Here is a 17,681-nt window from a genome sequence, read left to right on the forward strand (position 1 = left end):
TATATACTCTCTTGTCCATCGATAATCAATCGCTTGCGTTTTAGAAGGAAATAGCGACATGGGTTTTTAAGTGATTATACGGAGCATGCTATTAGATGTCGACAAGTGTCCTCGTCTGTTTTCCATCATGACTGTCCTCTTATTCAAACAATTGACTTTTTCGAACATAACCATTTCTTCTCTTTGGAACGTTTTCACCTGCTGTCTACTACCCTGGAGTAGCACAAACCACTGACGTAGAAACTACTGACGTCAGCAATACACGGAACAACAAACTTTGACCAGGAACTTAATTGTGCATGAACTTACAGGTTGAGGGCACACAAGAAAGTCTAGCAATTTGATATTTTACAACAAATCACATGGACTGACTAGAGACGCTGCTGGTTGCTACCTACTTAGAAATTACCTACCTACTAGGTAGATATCTTAGTAGATACCTAGCAGTACCTAACAGGTAATTAATCAGAATCTATATGAAGAAACTATGGAGAAGGAGATGGCACTCCGAGTCGCCAAAAGGGTCCATGCATACCTACCTCCTAGTGGGTAGCAGAAAAGTTGGCCTCTGAGCTTGAGGCAGCAAAAATAAAGAAGCTGAGAGTAGGACCTAAATGGCATAAATTGACTTACTAATTCTGTCTCTCATGCCTCCGGCTGTCAACTTTTCTGGTCCATACTTGAGTCCAGTTCTAGGACAGTACAGTCCTCAGGGGTTACAAATGTAAAGTCAGTACATCGCTACTGTAGATTCTATATATAAATCAGTATTAATAAATATATTTCTATATTTTCTTAAATAGTAATAAAATATATTATTATTTCTCTTATTTAATTCTATTTATATTAGAATATTTATCTATTTAGACCTTTTTAGTATTTTATCTTTAAAAATTAAAGTTTTAACTGTAAGGTACGTAGCTACAAAAATAAAAGTGGAAATTTACATTTGTAACCCCTGCGGACTGTATTTTAGTCTAGTGCCCCCAGGCTTCGCTCGGCCTCAGGGGTGTAGCAAGCTGTCTCATTGGACTACCGAGAGGTTTTCCATTATTTCTCACAGGTGAACTCCTTGGCTTTGATCGCCTAAAGCCAAGTGGCCAGCTATTGTTATTCCCACTCCTGGTCCTGAGCGATTGGAATTATCCACTATTATTCTAAGACGGATGGACGCCTCTAGTCTCTAGTCAACCTTAGCCGCTACGACTCCTGTAAATCCTCCCACTGAAGAAGGCGGGCGGGACGGTTTCGTCAACATCAACCAACTTTGTCTCATATGAATGGCCTCTTGATTTCGTCCTCTCGCTGCAGCGTCAACCTCTAGCTCTCCTAATCACATATCCTAGGAGCATCCTTCCGTTCTTTCCAATTCCTGTACAAACCCTAGATGACGAACCGCCAGCTGTCCATTACAGGCGCTTGCTCCCCCGCGTAAACCAATGTCGTGGGACCTGCTTCAGAGGTTCCTCGAGTCCGACGTCTTCAACTCAAACCCCTTTCTCCCCGTCTCTTACCTCTCGTGAGTTTCTTGCAAACCCCTGCACGCCCTCTACCGAGTGTTGATACTGGCCATGTCCCCTACGTGACCATCTCGCTTCATCCGCCGCCTCCGACTTCGCCAATCGCTAATGCCACCTGTCGCAACAGCCGCTACGCCGACCATGTGGGAATTCACTATGTTCTCTGCCAGAAGCTGCGCCAGTTTCCCTACGAGGACATCGAGTTCTTCTTACCACAGCTATGCCACCTTATAATCAGCGTGCACAATGAGTCAATGGCATTGGAGGAGTTTTTGATGGACTTGTGCGAGGAATCCGTCACAGCTGCGCTGCTGGTACGTGTAACGAACGACACTCAACTGAGCCTTTGACATGGAATGCGAGAACCACCACGTCATGGGAATCACGTTGACGGACCGAATAATGGCAGAACACTGACAATTGCACGCGCAGACTTTCTGGCTATTTCAGACATATCTCCACGATTTATCGTCCAATCCATCATCCGACTCGTTTCAGACATGTCGCCGTGTATACAACAAGGTCCAGCATATTGTCTTTGGGCTTGCCGACACCGCTCGACATGAGAAGATAACCGAGAATGTTCTTCCCGTCACAGTCCTTTCCAGCTTTGTGCTTGCTAGTGTTGCGCTGCCAATGTTTCCGATGTGGGCTGGTCCTCTCGCAGTCGCCCAGGCCCGCAAGCCACAGCCTGTCACAAATGACTTGCAGGAACCCAAGGAGAACACCAAGCCTTCGAGGGCACGTACGGTTACCGCAGGGAATTCGCGCTCGAGACGCGCTCGAGAAAGTACTCGTACCTTCAGTGCGCCGGACCCTAAAGGATCCAGGGACTCTTCTCCCAAGCCGGCCCGTAGTCCTCAACCGCCGCCGGCGATCATCCCACCCCAAAGGTCGAGGACACCGGCTAACACGACTCGACCGTCTGCTCTTGAGCTGAGATCGCTGGAAGGAGCCAAGCTTAGCACATCCTCTCTCCCACTTCCGTCTGCCCAGCTTCCGACGAGACCGACGACGCCAGTTTCAGCAGGTCCTACGCAACATCCGACCGACAGCTCTAACAGGAGGCACTCGCATCATGCCAAGGCGATTCTGGCGGTGAATGACTTGTCGCCCGTCCAGAAGACGAGGCTTTTGAGGCAGCATTATTTCAGGTCGCAAACACAATTCTTGACGGCCTTGGAGGGTATTTCAAATCGATTAGTGCTGGTTCCTAAGCCAGCTCGAATGAGCGCCCTTCGCGCAGAGCTGGCCTTGATATCACAGGACTTGCCTGCTGAGGTTGATATTCCGGTCATCTGCCCCCCAACCCTGGTTAATGGATCGCCTGGAAAGAGTCGACACCATCGCATCGTGCGCGTGAACCCTGCAGAAGCGACAGTGCTCAACAGCGCTGAAAAGGTTCCTTATCTGATCATGGTAGAAGTTTTGAGGGACGATTTCTCTTTCGATCCTGATGCGCCTGATAACCACCGGCTTTTAAACAATCTTCTTGGAGTAACATCTCGAGCAAAGCGAATATTTGACCTTTCTGACTCGCCTCGCCTCTCACCTACAGTCAAAACACCAGAACCTACACTAGATAGTGTTTTTGAGCCTGCTTCTGGCGACCTTGGAAGTTCACCACTGCTCAAAGGTATCGACGAGTCACCAGTCAGGGCCTCTCCAAGGCTTGCACAAAGCCAGAATGCTCAACGTCTCCCCAGCGGGGGGGTTACGGCATCTACCTCAACCTTGGACTTGACGACGCCACGATCATCCGGCACAGGAACGTCCCGATCTAACAGCCCGGGACCTATTTCGCGAAGGATGACTCTGCCAATACAGCGAAGTACGCCAGCCGACCAGCCTGATTTCTCTGCTCTCGCCACACATATGCGAACAGCTTCTCAAATGCTCGCACAACTGGAAGCCACTAGCGGGAAGCGCCCCAAACAGGAGGTTGCTGCTATTAGAGCCAAGATCATCGCTAGTATGCAGAGTCTTGAGGAAAAGAGCTTCGACGTTGATGAACAGGGCCCAACCTTTGACACTATCATCGCCAAAGCTAGCACAACCCCAATCCCTGTGAATAATCCTGATTTGGAGGAAGACGCTCAGATCGACCCTAATCTCAATGCCAGTGCGGGCCGCGAACGAATGGAGAATGATATCAAGACTGGCGGTGTACAACGTCGTGGTGATCGCGACGACCCTAGTGCGGCCGTCTTTGGCGAAGCCTGGGAAGCCAAGAAAGAACGAATTCGCAAATCCTCACCTTATGGTTGGATGAAAAACTGGGATTTGGTGAGTGTCATTGTCAAGACAGGGGCGGATCTTCGACAAGAAGCGTTCGCTTGCCAGCTTATCGACGTGTGCCACAAGATTTGGGTTGATGCTGGTACCGATGTTTGGGTGAAGCGTATGCGAATACTGGTAACAGGCGAGTCCTCGGGTCTCATTGAAACCATTACGAGCGGCGTGTCTCTCCACTCCCTAAAGCGAAGCCTTACTCTCGCTTCTGTCGAGTCTGGCCAAAATCCTCGCAATCGTATTGCGACCTTGCGAGACCATTTCCTGAAAGCCTTTGGAAAACCCGACAGCAAAGATTTCCGCGCTGGAGTTGACGCATTCAAGAAGTCCCTGGCAGCATATAGCATTATCTCCTATGTATTGCAACTGAAGGACCGACACAACGGAAATGTTTTGGTAGACAGTGAAGGCCACATTATTCATATCGACTTTGGCTTCATGCTTTCCAACTCTCCTGGCTCTGTTGGCTTTGAGGCTGCTCCGTTCAAACTTACACACGAGTATGTCGATGTTTTGGGTGGGCCCATGTCTTCCGATTTCGAAGATTACAAGAGACTCTGCAAACAAGCTTTCCAAGGTAAGCCCTCTTGACAAATCCATACCTGGAAAGATAATAATATGGCTTGTAGCTTTACGCCGCTCGGCAGATAACATTATTGACTTGGTAACAATGATGGGGCACGATTCCAGCATGCCTTGTTTCGCGGTCGGCATTGCCCAAGTTACAAGCACTCTCCGGCAGAGGTTCCAACTCCACCTGAGCGCGGAGGAAGCAGAGCATTTTGTGGACGATCTCGTCGCGAAGTCATTCGGTAGCTACTACACTCGACTGTAAGCAGCCCGCATTTTCTCAGTTATATATGCGTTACTGACATTCTTCTAGCTACGACACTTTCCAATATCGCACTCAAGGTATATACTAGACAATTTCGGTGCGACAAAGACTCGGCAGGCAGGCAACGACAGGTTTCAACACATAACGAAAACATCAACGAAGAACTAGATGTTGCATTGGGATAATTCGGGAGCATATGAGATGGCGTTGCGGACGATAGACATGGCTGAAACGCCGACATACTTCGATGCGAGTTTTTATATGATAACTGATGAATCACACATTACAAGGAAATGAAAGACGAAGGAGTTTTTTGCCCACCGAGGGTTAGAAGGATTACAGATAAGGAAGAGGAGGAAATGGATATACCATTTGAAAGCTGCTTGCAACAGCTAGAAATATAAATCTTTGACTATCACGTTCCCTCACCCCTGAGATATATCTATGTTGAATGCCATATCACAATAATCGAGTCACAACAAGATAATAGAAATGCCTTTTCAAGACTTGATTAAATGCCTGCAGAAAAGTGAAAGCTAGCTAGCATGTTGTCTGAAATGCATGTTTTTTTCTGCCTTGTTCCATGTTGTCGCTTCCGTCAACCAGCAGCACCCAAACTGGCACCCCCAATGAATAGTTTTATGTGTATACCTAGCATTTTTAATGCAGCCCCCTTTTCCCTTGGTTTTTTTGTTACTCGTACATGGTACCATAGATATGGTACGCGTCAACCACCAACACCTGATAGTGATAAAAAAAGTTATGTCCATCTCGCCAAGTGACGAAATCAACGGTAAAGTAGAAGGGGAGATAGGGAAACAGGGAGAAAGAACAGAGCATGCTTTTATCTTTTCCGTACTTTGGTGGGTTTCCTTAGGGAACGTTTGGATTTCTAGCCCCATCGATCGCCTTCTCTCTCTGCCTCGAGCCTTCGCATTCTCTCCTCCTCATCGCCGCCGTTGATGACCTCACTTCGACGAGCTGACGTTGAGGATGCGGTCCGGCGTCCTTTGCGTGAGCCCGTATCGTCACCATCGTCGCCACGGTTACGCTTCCAACCTGTCATGCCTGCGATGCGCTGCGCTTCTTTTAGCAGACGCTCACGATCGCGAGCTTCACGTTCAAGTGTGTGAGGGTCTTTGCCCGAGCTTTCGGTTCGACTCTGAGAGTTGGCCTTTGTTTCGTTACCGCGAGGGCCTGAGGGAGGCTTGGGGTCTTTGTCGTTGGAAGCAGTCCCAGCGTCGGTCGATTGGTGTCTGCTGCTGTATTTTGAGTCGCGCTCTCTGTCGCGGTCCCGGTGACTCTCACGATCTCTGTCCTTGTCCCGGTCTCGGTCGCGATCACGTCGGTCCCTATCCCGATGTCGATCTTTGCGATCCTTGCGGTCTTTGTCGCTGCGATCTCTGTCCTTGTCCCGGCGTCGCTCGTGATCATAGTCCCTATCTCGATGCGAGGAGCGGTGTCCGGACTTCTTACGATCATCACTACGATGGTCGTCTTTATCCTTCTCTCGATCCTTCCGCTTGTCTGAGTCTCTATCACGACGGCTGCGGTGGCTGGATCGTTTGGACTCTGTCGGCGATGTGGAGCGGTTTCGATCAGCATATCTGTCGTCCTTGTCCTTATCCTTATCCTTGGAACGGGAGGAATCCTCCTCATCGTGGTGATGTCGTCGGCTTCGATGCTTCTTGCGTCGGGAATCGTCATCGTAACCGTCATCCTCGACGGACTCCGAGCGGTAACGTCTACGTCGACGAGAGCTTTTATGCCCTCTGCTCCGACTACGACTCCTGCTGACGGTACGAGATGCAGATCCCGTATGGACTTGATTTTGGCCGTGATCATCACGTTCTCTATCGTGCTTGTCATGATCGCGAGATCGGTCTTTGCTATGCTCACGTTGAGACTCATGGTCCTTATCTTTCTCGCGAGCATCGGTACCAGCACGGCTCGGGGCTAGAGAGTTACTCCTGGATCGGCCTCGTTCGGCTGGGCTGTCTCTTGCCGAAGGAGTCGACTTGCCGGGCGGAACTTCACTTCCAACCTGGTAACCACGTGCTCGGAGATGATGAAGACTTGTGTTAGGAAGACCTTGCCTCATAGCCTTGGGGCCAGTTGGCGCATTCAGCGGAACATCTGGAACCGGAACTGGACGAACAGCAGAAGCACCAGGCCCCATGTTGGGCGTCATAGAGGAAACATCGCCGGAAACCTCATTTCCTGTGGCCTCACTGGATCCATCGGCTTGTACTGTATTTGAAGTTCTCGCTTCATCAGCCCCTTCAGTACCGTCTTTTTGAATCAGTTGGCCATTCTCATCCACTTGCTGGCTATCCGAATCGATACTGTTCTGGCCATACTGACCGGATCCGTGCTGAGAGAACTGAGCTTGATCCTGGTAGCTGGCGTTGCCTCCGAATTGGTAGCCTCCGCGGCCGTAACCTCCATAGTAACCACGGCCTCGGCCTCGACCACGTCCGAAATTGTTGCGGCGATAGTCATTGAATTGACCATAATTACCTTGATTGTATCCTGTCTGGAATCCTGAGTTAAAGCCCCCGAAATCACCTGTTCCCATGCCAGGACCATTTTGATTGTAATTATTCTGGTCGAAATTCCACGATTGAGAACCGTTCCAGTTATTATTGGAGCCTTGGCCAAATCCACCCCCAAAGCCACCCATGCCGTTCATGCCCATGCCTTGAAAGCCTCCGTTCATGTACATGTTCTGCATCGTCATCGGGTCCATGCCCATGCCCGGCATACCTGGCATATAATTAGTATCGTTTTCATGTGGCCAGTTGACATGGTATCATCACTTACCCATCATGGGGAAGTTGCCGAAAGAGTTCGGCGTCATACCGTTCTGCATAGCCATCATCATCTGCATCTGGTTGAAATCGCCAGAGCCAGAAAAGCTGCCATTGGGGAAGTTGCCGTTTGTGGATTCGGAATCGGGCTTCTCTTGATCTTCCTCGTCCTCGTCACCACCTTCTTGTTGGTTCTCCTCTTCTTTGCCTTCGCCGTTCGGTTCTTCGGTGACATCCTGCTTTGTTAGAGTCTGCTCATCAGGATTTTCAACTCCGGCTTCTTCAACACTGCCTTCAGCAGACACGTTTTGAACGTTGCCTGCTTCGTCATGTCCGGGAGCCTCAACGGTAGGGATGTCGCCTTGAGAGTTGATAGCCTATCATTTGTGAGATGCAAGAAACTTGGAGAATTTAACAAGGGTTTGGAGGTACCTGATGGGCGGGTTGAGTAGCAGTACTCTCATCAACGTTTTCAGCGTTATCAATTTGACCTGATGGCGCGCCCACACCCGGATTTTGTTCTGGAGCTATCTCAACCGCAGGCGCTTCCCTGGTCGGGAGATTCTGTTTCGGTGCTTCGATGGGTGTTGCGGGCTCTGAATCTTTGTCTTCCTTGGGCCGGCTCGCTTCACGCTTCTTTTCCGCAGTACGCAAGAATACTCTGATCGTAGTTCGTAGCGATTTGTTGGGATTGCAATCTTCAGCGGACAAGGGCGAGTGTTCGCAAACAGGACACGATGCGGGTAGATTGGACTGGCCTTATCGCAGTTAGTAACATTATTCTGTTGAAAAGCTTTCGGGAGGTAGGTCGCGTACATGATTCACAGATTGCCTGCTCGCAGCAGGGAAGACGGTAGGCATTGACGGCGAGTTTACTACAGATCGCGCATCGCAGCTTGATAGGAATCTCGTCGGGAGCAAGAGAGCTGGAAAAAGAAGAAGTTGTTAGCTTGGCTGCTGGCGCGACCGATCAGGGTCGTGTAACATACCGAATGAGCTCCGCCTGAGCTTCTGTGATTGTTGACGCCATTGCGAAATCTCAGTAACAGCGCCAAAGCTGAGGGCAAAGCCTAAGACAGCCGAGAAAGCGTCATGGGAAGGTTGTGCGCGGGAAGAAAAGAAGAGACGGAGGTTGAGGAGGAAGATGTACGTAGCAGGGTCGATCTTTTTTTGGTGGTGCCTGGTGCAACAGAGACACTCGGTCTGCTTTAATGGGCGACACGTGAGCGCGCGAAAAGAAATGGATTAAAGAATTGAATATGTTGGTACTGATTCAAGCGTTGTTCATGCAAACCACACTTGAGAAATGATGAGAAATAAACAATTGGGTATGATAAAGAGGATGGCCAGGGCCGTTTGCTTCACTTTGCTCTGACGCAAAGGCTAACAGCAACTGGCAGGGCTATGATGAGGTTCAAAATCGCGGAAAAAAAGAGTGGACCTGAAAGTGAAAGCCTCAAAGTACCTCCAATAATCGATGGAACCTTAGTACCTAAACTATGAGCAGTCACGTGGCGTATAGCATCGCATGGCGTAGATTGTAAAAGCATCTGATTGACCTGTGGAACCTTCATTGTAAGTCCTGTATATATAACAGTGATTGCCACTAGGTACTAAGGTAGGTATGATTTGGAGGGACAGATACAGAGAGAGATACACACACATACCACCTGATCACTTGCGCAACTGTCTTCTTCTCCCATTCCCTCATTCTCCAGCTGCACATCTTCACGAGAGGTAGGTAGTCAAACAGTGTTATAATCATAAGAGTTATGAACGTGACCGCCAATTGTCCATTCGAGCCGCAACAAAACATTGCTAGGTGGTAACAAGAAAAACACAAAATCAACTCCCAGATGCTCTCTTCAGCATCATTCCCAAGCAAGTGACTCGCAGGAAAAGGGCAGAATCACGTACAATACGAAAAGGATTCGTCGTCTGTACCTCCCACTTCATCCTCTCACCAACAGTTCTCCATTCGAATTTGTCTAGCAAGCGCAACTATCCTTGGCGCCGGCATCCTTGGGACCTCCAAGATTCACTCTTTGCTCCTCACCTCCCCGGCTGGCAGCATTTGATGCATTAGCTCCCCTCGCACTCTTCAGCGACGTCTCAGGTATAGCGTTTGCGATGGCAGTAAACACCTCGGTAACATTATGTCCGCTCTTGGCACTGGTCTCGAAGAACAGTAAGCTCTCCTCCTCCGCGTATGCCTGAGCCTCTTCCGTGGGAACTTTGCGGGCATCGCCAGAGTCGTCGCCCTCCTCCCCATCCGCACCTGCGGCACTGGACGAGTCGCCTGTAAGATCCAGCTTGTTACCTACCAGTGCGATAACGATACCGGGAGAAGCCTGTCGTTGCAGCTCAGCAACCCAGTGCTTGGCTTTGATGAGGGATGTGGGCTTGGTGAGATCGTAGACGACGAGGGCGGCCTGGGCGTTTCGATAGTACATAGGAGCCAGCGAGGCAAAACGTTCTTGGCCGGCAGTATCCCAAATCTCAAACTTGATGGTCCTTGTTGGGAGATTGCATTTCTGAGTCAAGAAGGCGGCTGTCGATGCACTCGTCAGTGATGGCATACATGGAGATGGCAAGAATATACATACCACCAATAGTGGGCTCCTTGTTTTCTTGGAAGTCGTTGTTAACGAAGCGCAATACGAGAGACGACTATCGCAGCTCAATTAGTATGTTGACGATTTGTTTCGCAGCAAGCGGTCGCAAATATCGTACCTTTCCGACAGCAGCTTCACCAAGAAGCACCAGCTTGACGCTACTGCTTGGCTTGGGGGCGTTGGTGGAATCGGCCATTGTCGTGGGATCGCTCGGAGATGAGTTAACTGATGGGTTGGTTTGCCAAGGCCTGAGTAGACAAGTGAAAAGGCAATTTCGTTCCCAAAGACGGACACGTAGCGTAGGAGTGAGAGTTCTAACAGGCAGGGAAGATGTCGATGGTTGAGTAGGCTTGATGAAAGTTGCCTGGAGTGGAGGAGATAAAGACGCGACGTCAGTGAAGTAAGTAGAGTTACAGCACAGTTGAGGTGAAGTCGGTAGCGGTAGCGGCGGGTTCCATCCAGGCGGTTTCTTGGGCACTTTCAGTGGCGTTGGTTGGCCAGCTTCCCTGATGACGAAGCCACATGCAGCTGCCACTGCAGCGACCAAGACTCACTAGCTGTTAGAAAAAAAGGCGGTCCCTCATTGACGGGCTCCCAAGCAAGTCCTTCGGCTTAATGTTTGGCCGTTGTCCGGCTCCCCGCCAAATTTCGAAGTGGCAGAAAAAAAAGTTAACGAAAGTACAAGCAAGCTCTCATTGGATCTTGGTCTTGTCGATGAAGATAGCCATCTCTTCATACTGTCTTTTCTTCCACCCTCCCTTTCACTGCGCGAAACAAAAACACACCCATCTAATTTATACAATTGCCCTTGAGGCTCACGAAAATCATCATGGCGAAAGCCACAGAAGAACCCAAAAACTCCAAGCGCAACCTGCTCGACGATAGCGACTCCGAATCCGAAGATGGAGGTGCCGCTATTGCTGCGTCCGACTTCAAGGTGAATGAAGAATTTGCGCGCCGTTTCGAGCACAACAAGAAGAGAGAGGAGAGACAAAGACTGGAAGAAAAGTTCAAGAAGACTGGAAAGCAACCTGAAAGCGACGACGACGATTCTTCCTCATCCGACGAAGAGGAAGATGAGGATGGTTTCCTCGCTACAGAGGATCTCGACGCTCAAATCTCTGCTACTCTCCAAGCCATCCGAAACAAGGACCCCAAAGTCTATGACAAGGATGTCACATTCTATCAGCCCGATGATCCCTCCGCGACAACTGCCAATAAGGAAAAGAAGGACAAGCCAGTATACCTGAAGGACTACCACCGAGAAAAGTACATGAGGGGTGATATCGGTGCCGAAGATGAAGACGATGATGGCGACGTTCCCATGTCCTACAACCAAGAACAAGATGCTCTCAAAAAGTCCATCGTGGCTGAGATGCACGCCGCCGCGGAAGACGATTCCGACGACGACGATGGTGGCTTCCTGCAGAAAAAGGCACCAGCCAAGGTGGATTCAAACGGAGTTCATCCCTCTCGAAAGGCAGCCCTCACTATCACCGAAGTCGATGTTGCCAACGCCGACAAGAATCCCGAGACTTACTTGTCAAATTTCATGAGCGCGCGCGCCTGGGTTCCTCCGGATGGTTCTAACTGGAAAGCCTTTGAGTCAGACGACGAGGATGAAGACAACGACCGCGCCGATGAATTCGAACAGGCATACAACTTGCGATTCGAGGACCCAGAACGAAGCAACGAGTTCCTTCGATCTTATGCTCGAGATGTTGCCGCTGCCAAGTCAGTCAGGCGAGAGGAGAAGACCGGGCGCAAGCGTCAGCGTGAGCTTGAACGCGAGCGCAAAGAAGCGGAGAAGAAGGAAAGACGAGAGGAGAAGGCTCGTCTCAAGAAGCTCAAGCTTGACGAAGCCCAGGAGAAGCTGCGCAAGATCAAGCGGACAGCTGGCAACGCAGGCAAGAATCTTACTGATGAGGAGTGGATTAAGTTCCTTGACGACGCATGGGAGGACGACAAGTGGGAGGATGAGATGAAGAAGCGATTCGGTGACGATTACTATGCTCAACAAGATGATGCTATTGCATCGGATCAAGAGGAGGAGAGCGGAAAGAAGTCAAAGCTAAAGAAGCCCAAGTGGGATGACGATATTGACATCAAGGACATTATCCCTGAATTTGAGGATGAGGAAGAAAAGCCAAAGGTTTCCCTAAGCGACGTTGAGGAGGATGCTGCTGCTGAAGAGGATGAAGAAGACGAAGATGAAGATGGCCCAGCCTCCAAGAAGCGCAAGACAGACCACAAGAAGGCCCGCAAGGAGTCTCAGAAGCAGGCTCGCCAGGAGCGCACCAAGCTCGAGGCCCTTGTCGACTCTAAACTCGAGCTCTCTGACCATGCTCTTCTTAAGAAGCCCAGCCATGCTCCTTTCCGCTACCGCGAAACTTCTCCCCAGTCGTTCGGTATGACCGCTCGGGATATCCTCCTCGCTCCGTCTGACGCCGCTCTCAACGACTTTGCTGGCCTCAAGAAGCTCGCTACCTTCCGGGACCAAGAGAAGAAGCGCAAAGACAAGAAGCGTCTAGGAAAGAAGGCCCGTCTACGACAATGGCGCCGCGACATCTTTGGCAGAGAGTTTGAGCGCGAGGGTCCTACTTATGGATTCGAGCGTTTGGCCACTGCCGACGATGAGGGCAGGGGCTCTGTCATTCAAAGCAAGGGCGACAAGCAGAAGAAGCAAAAGAAGGACGGGGACCAGGAGGACAACGTGGTTGGTGATGTGGGTGAGAGAAAGAAGCGTAAGAGGTCCAAGGGCAAGAAGAATGCTTCAACCGCCGCGGCAGCGGAAGAGTAAGAGTTTTTCTTGGGGACATTTTGAGTGAGATACCACTGCGCTAGTAAAGTAGTAAAAGACCAGGCGTTCCATGTTGTATATCAAGGTATGGTTTCTTTATAGAAGGATCAGTCACATTACAAAAGCACGAATGTTTAGTTTATGTTTAATTTAACTTGGTCTAATGCAAATAAACGTCGAATTCTTAATGTGAATTATCTCATCTCTTGATAAACGAATGTCAGCTCATTTCTGAATGAACATGACGGGTATGATGGTATCTCAAATGCTGAAAACACAAATTCCCCTTCCCTATGGTAAGATGACATGCCCAACAATGTTCGCTTTGAACTTCAATATGCCTCTTCGCCAATGTCCAACCCCAACTCTAGTAAGGTTCTCCCAAGATACCCAACGCAGAAACAATAAAGACGTAATAATATGGTAAAATAACCCCCTCCATAGACCGTACCACTCGTGGTTCATAACGCCAGACCAAACTATATTTCTGCTTGAAGCAGATTCCTTCCATTCTAGCTACGGGTCAATACCTCTCAACCTTTATTTTTGGTTGATGAGACCTTTGAGAACATCGTGTTGCATGTGCTAATCTGCCAGGCAGCCCTTCCTAAGGACCCTGTTGCTGTAGCCCGCCCATTGCATTTGGCGTCGCCAAACCGCTGCCTCCTGTGCCAAAGACGCCGGTGAATGGATCGATACCTCCCATATTGAAACTAGGATCCTGGCCCATCTCTGGGGGCTCCATGTTGAATGGCATGAACCAGGCAGATGATGCTTCAGGTCCAGATAGCCCTGCTCCATCTGCCATGCCAGCTCCTTGACCATTCATGCCTGCTTTCATGTTAGACCGCCGACCTTGCAAGTCTTCATCCGGCTGAGTACCCGGAACTGCATCCCAACCCATACCAGTCATCATGTCGTGACCACTGCCCAGACCGGTACCAACATCCACCGAGTATCCGCCAAAAACAAGTTGACGGTCAAGAGGGTCAATGTTGGTATTTGAGCCCGAGCCAAAATTCATAGCGAGTAATTCGGGTGGGAAGAAGGTCGGTGTGTGCCCGTGGTGAGAAAAGGCGGTCATGTTGGCGGGGCTCATGGGTGACATTGCGGTGCTAAAGGCTGAGTTCTGCGGGTTGGACACTGCAAGAGGGTTGAAGCCGGCCGTGCCGGTAGTTTGGAGGCCCAAGGCACCCGAAAACCGGCGTTCTTGACCTCCCACGGAGACCGAATCGGTGTCTGTACCCTGCATAGGATCGAGAGGCTGGCCAGACTGCACCGACATACCCGTTTGTTTCTTGTTTCCTTGCTTTCGTTTTGGCGCCGCTGCTCGAATACTATCCTTGTGCTCGATGCTTTGCGGCGTTGGAAGCGTGGAGAAGTATTCCTCTACTGATTGCAACTCGGGCTTTGCTTCGAGGACACCATCTGCCCCTAGATCCTTTCGTTTATGAGTAGCAGGATCCATAAATTCAGCGTCAGAAAGACCGTGTGGATAGCGATTGAACCAGTCGCCGTATTGAAGAAAAGATGACTGCGTGGCGCGCTCGTTGACGTTTTCGCCAGCTCTCACAGCATCTAGAGCATTCCGATACTGCGTGCGAATATTTTCCACCATCCAGTGAAACATGCCCCAATACTTCTTCATCTTGGTAAGATATTTGACATTGGTAGCCAAGTTGGCCTCGGCTGCTGGCTTCATAGAGGGATTGAGGGAGATTATGCCCAAGATATGAACTGTCGTCGAGGAGAAGGCGCAGTATCCAGCAAACGGGGCGGAGACAAAACATCGTGGTTGTTCGGCTTCTCGAAGGAGCTCCGATATCCGATTTGCTGCATTGAATGTTCTCTTGCTCGCCTCGGAGAAAAAGTCGTTGTGTGCGCCCTGTTGCTTCCGTGCGGACATGGCGGCTCGACTTACGAAGAGGATGTTGTGCTGTAGGCAGATATGCATAAAGAGAAATTGACCTGCCGTGTTCTCTGTCTTGTGCACTTCAAGATTCTCGACAGAGTATCGAAGTGACAGGGGCAGACTAGCCTCGAGGTTCACAACATCATTGAGATGCTTGATGTACTGAGACTCATCTTCCCACATTGGGTTGGGGTCCAGTTCCTTTCCTCCTTGGCTCAAGTAAGTTATGATTCTTCCCCACAAGGCAATGGCCCGAACCAGATAAGCCGCTACGCCCATGTTCTCTCGTGCATCGGCAAGTTGTCCGTCGTTGGGAGAAGCAGGGTGAGGTATCTGCCCATCCAACATCTCTGTTGGCGCAGGCATGTCAAATTGAAAGTATTTCTCTTTGACTGGTAGTGGAATCTGAATGGTATCTTCGCGGACGAACATGGGCCGATCTGTCCCGGAAGAATTGAAGCGATCCATGAGGAAGCAAGCCCACATTATTCGTCGTCGTATCTCTCGGTCGATGAAGCTAAGCTGCTTTTTGGCACCGTTACGGCCCGAGGGATCATACTCTAGATCTTTGTGTAACTGAAGAGCGAATGCCATGCGAATGGCTTGTCCACCTAGAGCCCAGCTGCGGCCTCCTTGACATGTTCCAAATTCGTGCAAGCCCAAAATGAGTAAGCATGTCAAGATGGTAAGGTTTGGCCATTCATATCGTCTTGTGCAAATCTCACGAGCATGGGTTGCCCACTCTTCGCCGCGTAAGAACTCTGGCCCAGATGAACTCACTAGAGGATTCGAAGTAAAACGAGCTGCCACAGCGCACACTGTAAGGATAAGAACTGGGGGCAAGGTACCATTTCTGTACAAAGTTAGATGGGTATATGGGGTGAAATTTGATGGAAACTTACTTTAGCTTTCGCATGTAGCTTGGCTTGTGTAAAAGATGATAAGATTGACCATAGACATTGTCGAAGAAAACTTCTGCGAGATGCTCCTGTATCTCCTTGGATGGGAGTGCATCGGTGCCTTCATGTTGCAATTTGTTCTCCTCGGTTTCTTGCACTTGTAAGCTACTTGGCCTGTCGTCGCCGTCAATCTTGGGCTTCGAAGGCGCCTTGGCCCACGCCTCCAGATCAGGTCCGAAAGCTTCCTCAGCACCGCGCTTTTTGGTTGACTTATTTGAAGGCACAGTTCCTGGTATGGCTGGCTTAACCACTGCACGAGTGACGGACGATGCGACCTCTTGGTCCGACTTGGGTATGACCTTGATAATGCGCTCTTCCATACGCTTCAACCGCTTGTCAAGCATGGCCATGTAGTCTGTTCGAGGTGCAGCCTTTCGGGTCGTAACCTTGTAGACACATGGGATGCGTGAGCGTAAACAGTGCTTGCAAGCGGGTTTCTCGCCAGAACACCGGATCTTCTTTCGGCGGCATGCAATGCAAGCGAGCGGGAGGCGTTTTCTTTCTTTACCAGCCTTGGTCTTAAGTTCACTCCATGCAGGTGTGGCATCAGCTTTGTCTTCTTTGTGCTTACCGCCCAGGTCTGTTCCATCTGCACGATTACGGGAAGCCAGACCGAACTCATCGGCGTTTGAGTCTTCCAGGGCATTTGATGAGGGAGAGATGCGACCTTGACCAGTTTCAGAACCTTCGATGCTCTGGCTCCGGTTGCCCGGAGGCAGAGCGCCGAACGGCAGACCAGCGTGCGAAAGGCCGGACATGGCTTGGTGCTGAGGAAACGGAGTGGGAGACTGCGATGCGTGTGCGTGATCCGCAAGGGAGACAAGAGGAGATTGGTCGGGGAGACCTTGGTACGCAAAGGAAAAATCGTCGAAGTGTGAGGTATCCATCAAGGCGCCGTGAGAGGGAGAAGGCGCAGGGTGCAATCCGGGAACGTCGCGATAGAGTTGAGGGGCGGAATCGAAGGGTGACGGGGCATGTTGAGGTTTCAAAACGGCACGACCGGACATGACTCTGCCAGACAGCTACAGAGGTTGCGACGCGGAGGCTTCCGAGGCCGAGAAATTCGGCGATGGGAAACAAATGTATCGGACCGTGGTGATGGTAGCAGTGCGGAACGTCTGGATTGAGGACGGTTTGATGGTCCAACGGTGTAAAACAAAAACCAATGTTTTACCAAGGCAAAGACGTTGGCAGGTATCCGTACAGCTGTTGTGCAGCTCAAAACGTTGCTGCTGCAGCGCAGGACCGTTGAGTTGAGGTGACCCGAAGTCGTCCGGGGAGTTTATGGAGAAAAAGTAACGGGTACGTATGTTGTCAGTGGCTCCCCGCACTGGAGCTGGGGACAATCTGCGCCCCGACTGGGGCGAAGGAGTTGTTGGCGGGAAACGGAGAGTTTAGAACCGTCACGGAGGCTGAAGTCCTTTCTTACAGTGGGATTTGGTATGTATCGATTTAGGTCGCGGCTCAGCGTTTCGCAAGGACGAATGGTGGCTCGCCTATTCGGGTAGTTGGGAATTGAACGGTCGTTGTTGTCCGCAAAGGAGGGATGCGAGAAGGAGAATCGGACCTGGGTTTTGAAGAGTCGACGGGGCTCTTTGGGCGGAAGGGAAAAGGATTGAGTCGTGGAAGCTGGGGGTCCAAGACCAACGTCGAGGAGGGTGGGACCGTTTACCTTTTGTCGTTAAGTAGGCACCCAGGATTGCAGAAGCAGTGATCACGATAGGTCGGTTAGGTACTAAGTACTAGGTTGGCGGGTTAGTAGACACCTAGAGAGGCATGTTATAGTGCACGGCCCAGGGGGTGCGACTGTGGGGTAGACTAGTAAACTGTTGTAGACATGGAAGACAGTCTTGGACTCCAAGGGACAAAGAGGCTGTAGTCTATTGGATCAAGTCTCGATTGGATTGAATTGGGGCTGTCACATTTTATTTTTTTGGT

The 17,681-nt window shown here is 50.3% G+C and overlaps 5 protein-coding genes across 5 annotated transcripts, besides 2 other annotated features; 2 read left to right on the top strand and 3 right to left on the bottom strand.

Moving 5' to 3' along the window:
• Nucleotides 1-754: 754 nt before the first annotated feature.
• Nucleotides 755-859: a repeat region.
• A 580-nt stretch (nt 860-1,439) lies between these two features.
• On the top strand, nt 1,440-4,735 carry FPSE_03504 (uncharacterized protein; the record flags this gene model as incomplete). Its single annotated transcript, XM_009256623.1, has 5 exons — nt 1,440-1,519; nt 1,648-1,834; nt 1,953-4,389; nt 4,442-4,643; nt 4,696-4,735. 5 exons carry the CDS (start codon nt 1,440-1,442, stop codon nt 4,733-4,735), a joined length of 2,946 nt encoding a protein of 981 aa, XP_009254898.1.
• Nucleotides 4,736-5,539: 804 nt separating this feature from the next.
• On the bottom strand, nt 5,540-8,487 carry FPSE_03503 (uncharacterized protein; the record flags this gene model as incomplete). Its single annotated transcript, XM_009256622.1, has 5 exons — nt 5,540-7,413; nt 7,471-7,834; nt 7,890-8,215; nt 8,274-8,383; nt 8,447-8,487. 5 exons carry the CDS (start codon nt 8,485-8,487, stop codon nt 5,540-5,542), a joined length of 2,715 nt encoding a protein of 904 aa, XP_009254897.1.
• Nucleotides 5,928-6,063: a microsatellite.
• Nucleotides 8,488-9,445: 958 nt separating the features above from the next.
• FPSE_03502 (uncharacterized protein) lies at nt 9,446-10,268 on the bottom strand (the record flags this gene model as incomplete). Its single annotated transcript, XM_009256621.1, has 3 exons — nt 9,446-10,008; nt 10,064-10,127; nt 10,191-10,268. The coding sequence occupies 3 exons, from the start codon at nt 10,266-10,268 to the stop codon at nt 9,446-9,448; spliced, it is 705 nt and encodes a 234-aa protein (XP_009254896.1).
• Nucleotides 10,269-10,901: 633 nt separating this feature from the next.
• Nucleotides 10,902-12,872, top strand: FPSE_03501 (uncharacterized protein; the record flags this gene model as incomplete). The annotated part of the gene is made up of 1 exon (XM_009256620.1): nt 10,902-12,872. The coding sequence occupies one exon, from the start codon at nt 10,902-10,904 to the stop codon at nt 12,870-12,872; it is 1,971 nt and encodes a 656-aa protein (XP_009254895.1).
• Nucleotides 12,873-13,479: 607 nt separating this feature from the next.
• FPSE_03500 (uncharacterized protein) lies at nt 13,480-16,750 on the bottom strand (the record flags this gene model as incomplete). The annotated part of the gene is made up of 2 exons (XM_009256619.1): nt 13,480-15,637; nt 15,687-16,750. The coding sequence occupies 2 exons, from the start codon at nt 16,748-16,750 to the stop codon at nt 13,480-13,482; spliced, it is 3,222 nt and encodes a 1,073-aa protein (XP_009254894.1).
• Between the last annotated feature and the right edge of the window lie 931 nt (nt 16,751-17,681).

The sequence above is a fragment of the Fusarium pseudograminearum genome, chromosome 3 (assembly GCF_000303195.2).
Source record: "Fusarium pseudograminearum CS3096 chromosome 3, whole genome shotgun sequence".
In the NCBI taxonomy this organism is placed as follows: domain Eukaryota; kingdom Fungi; phylum Ascomycota; class Sordariomycetes; order Hypocreales; family Nectriaceae; genus Fusarium; species Fusarium pseudograminearum.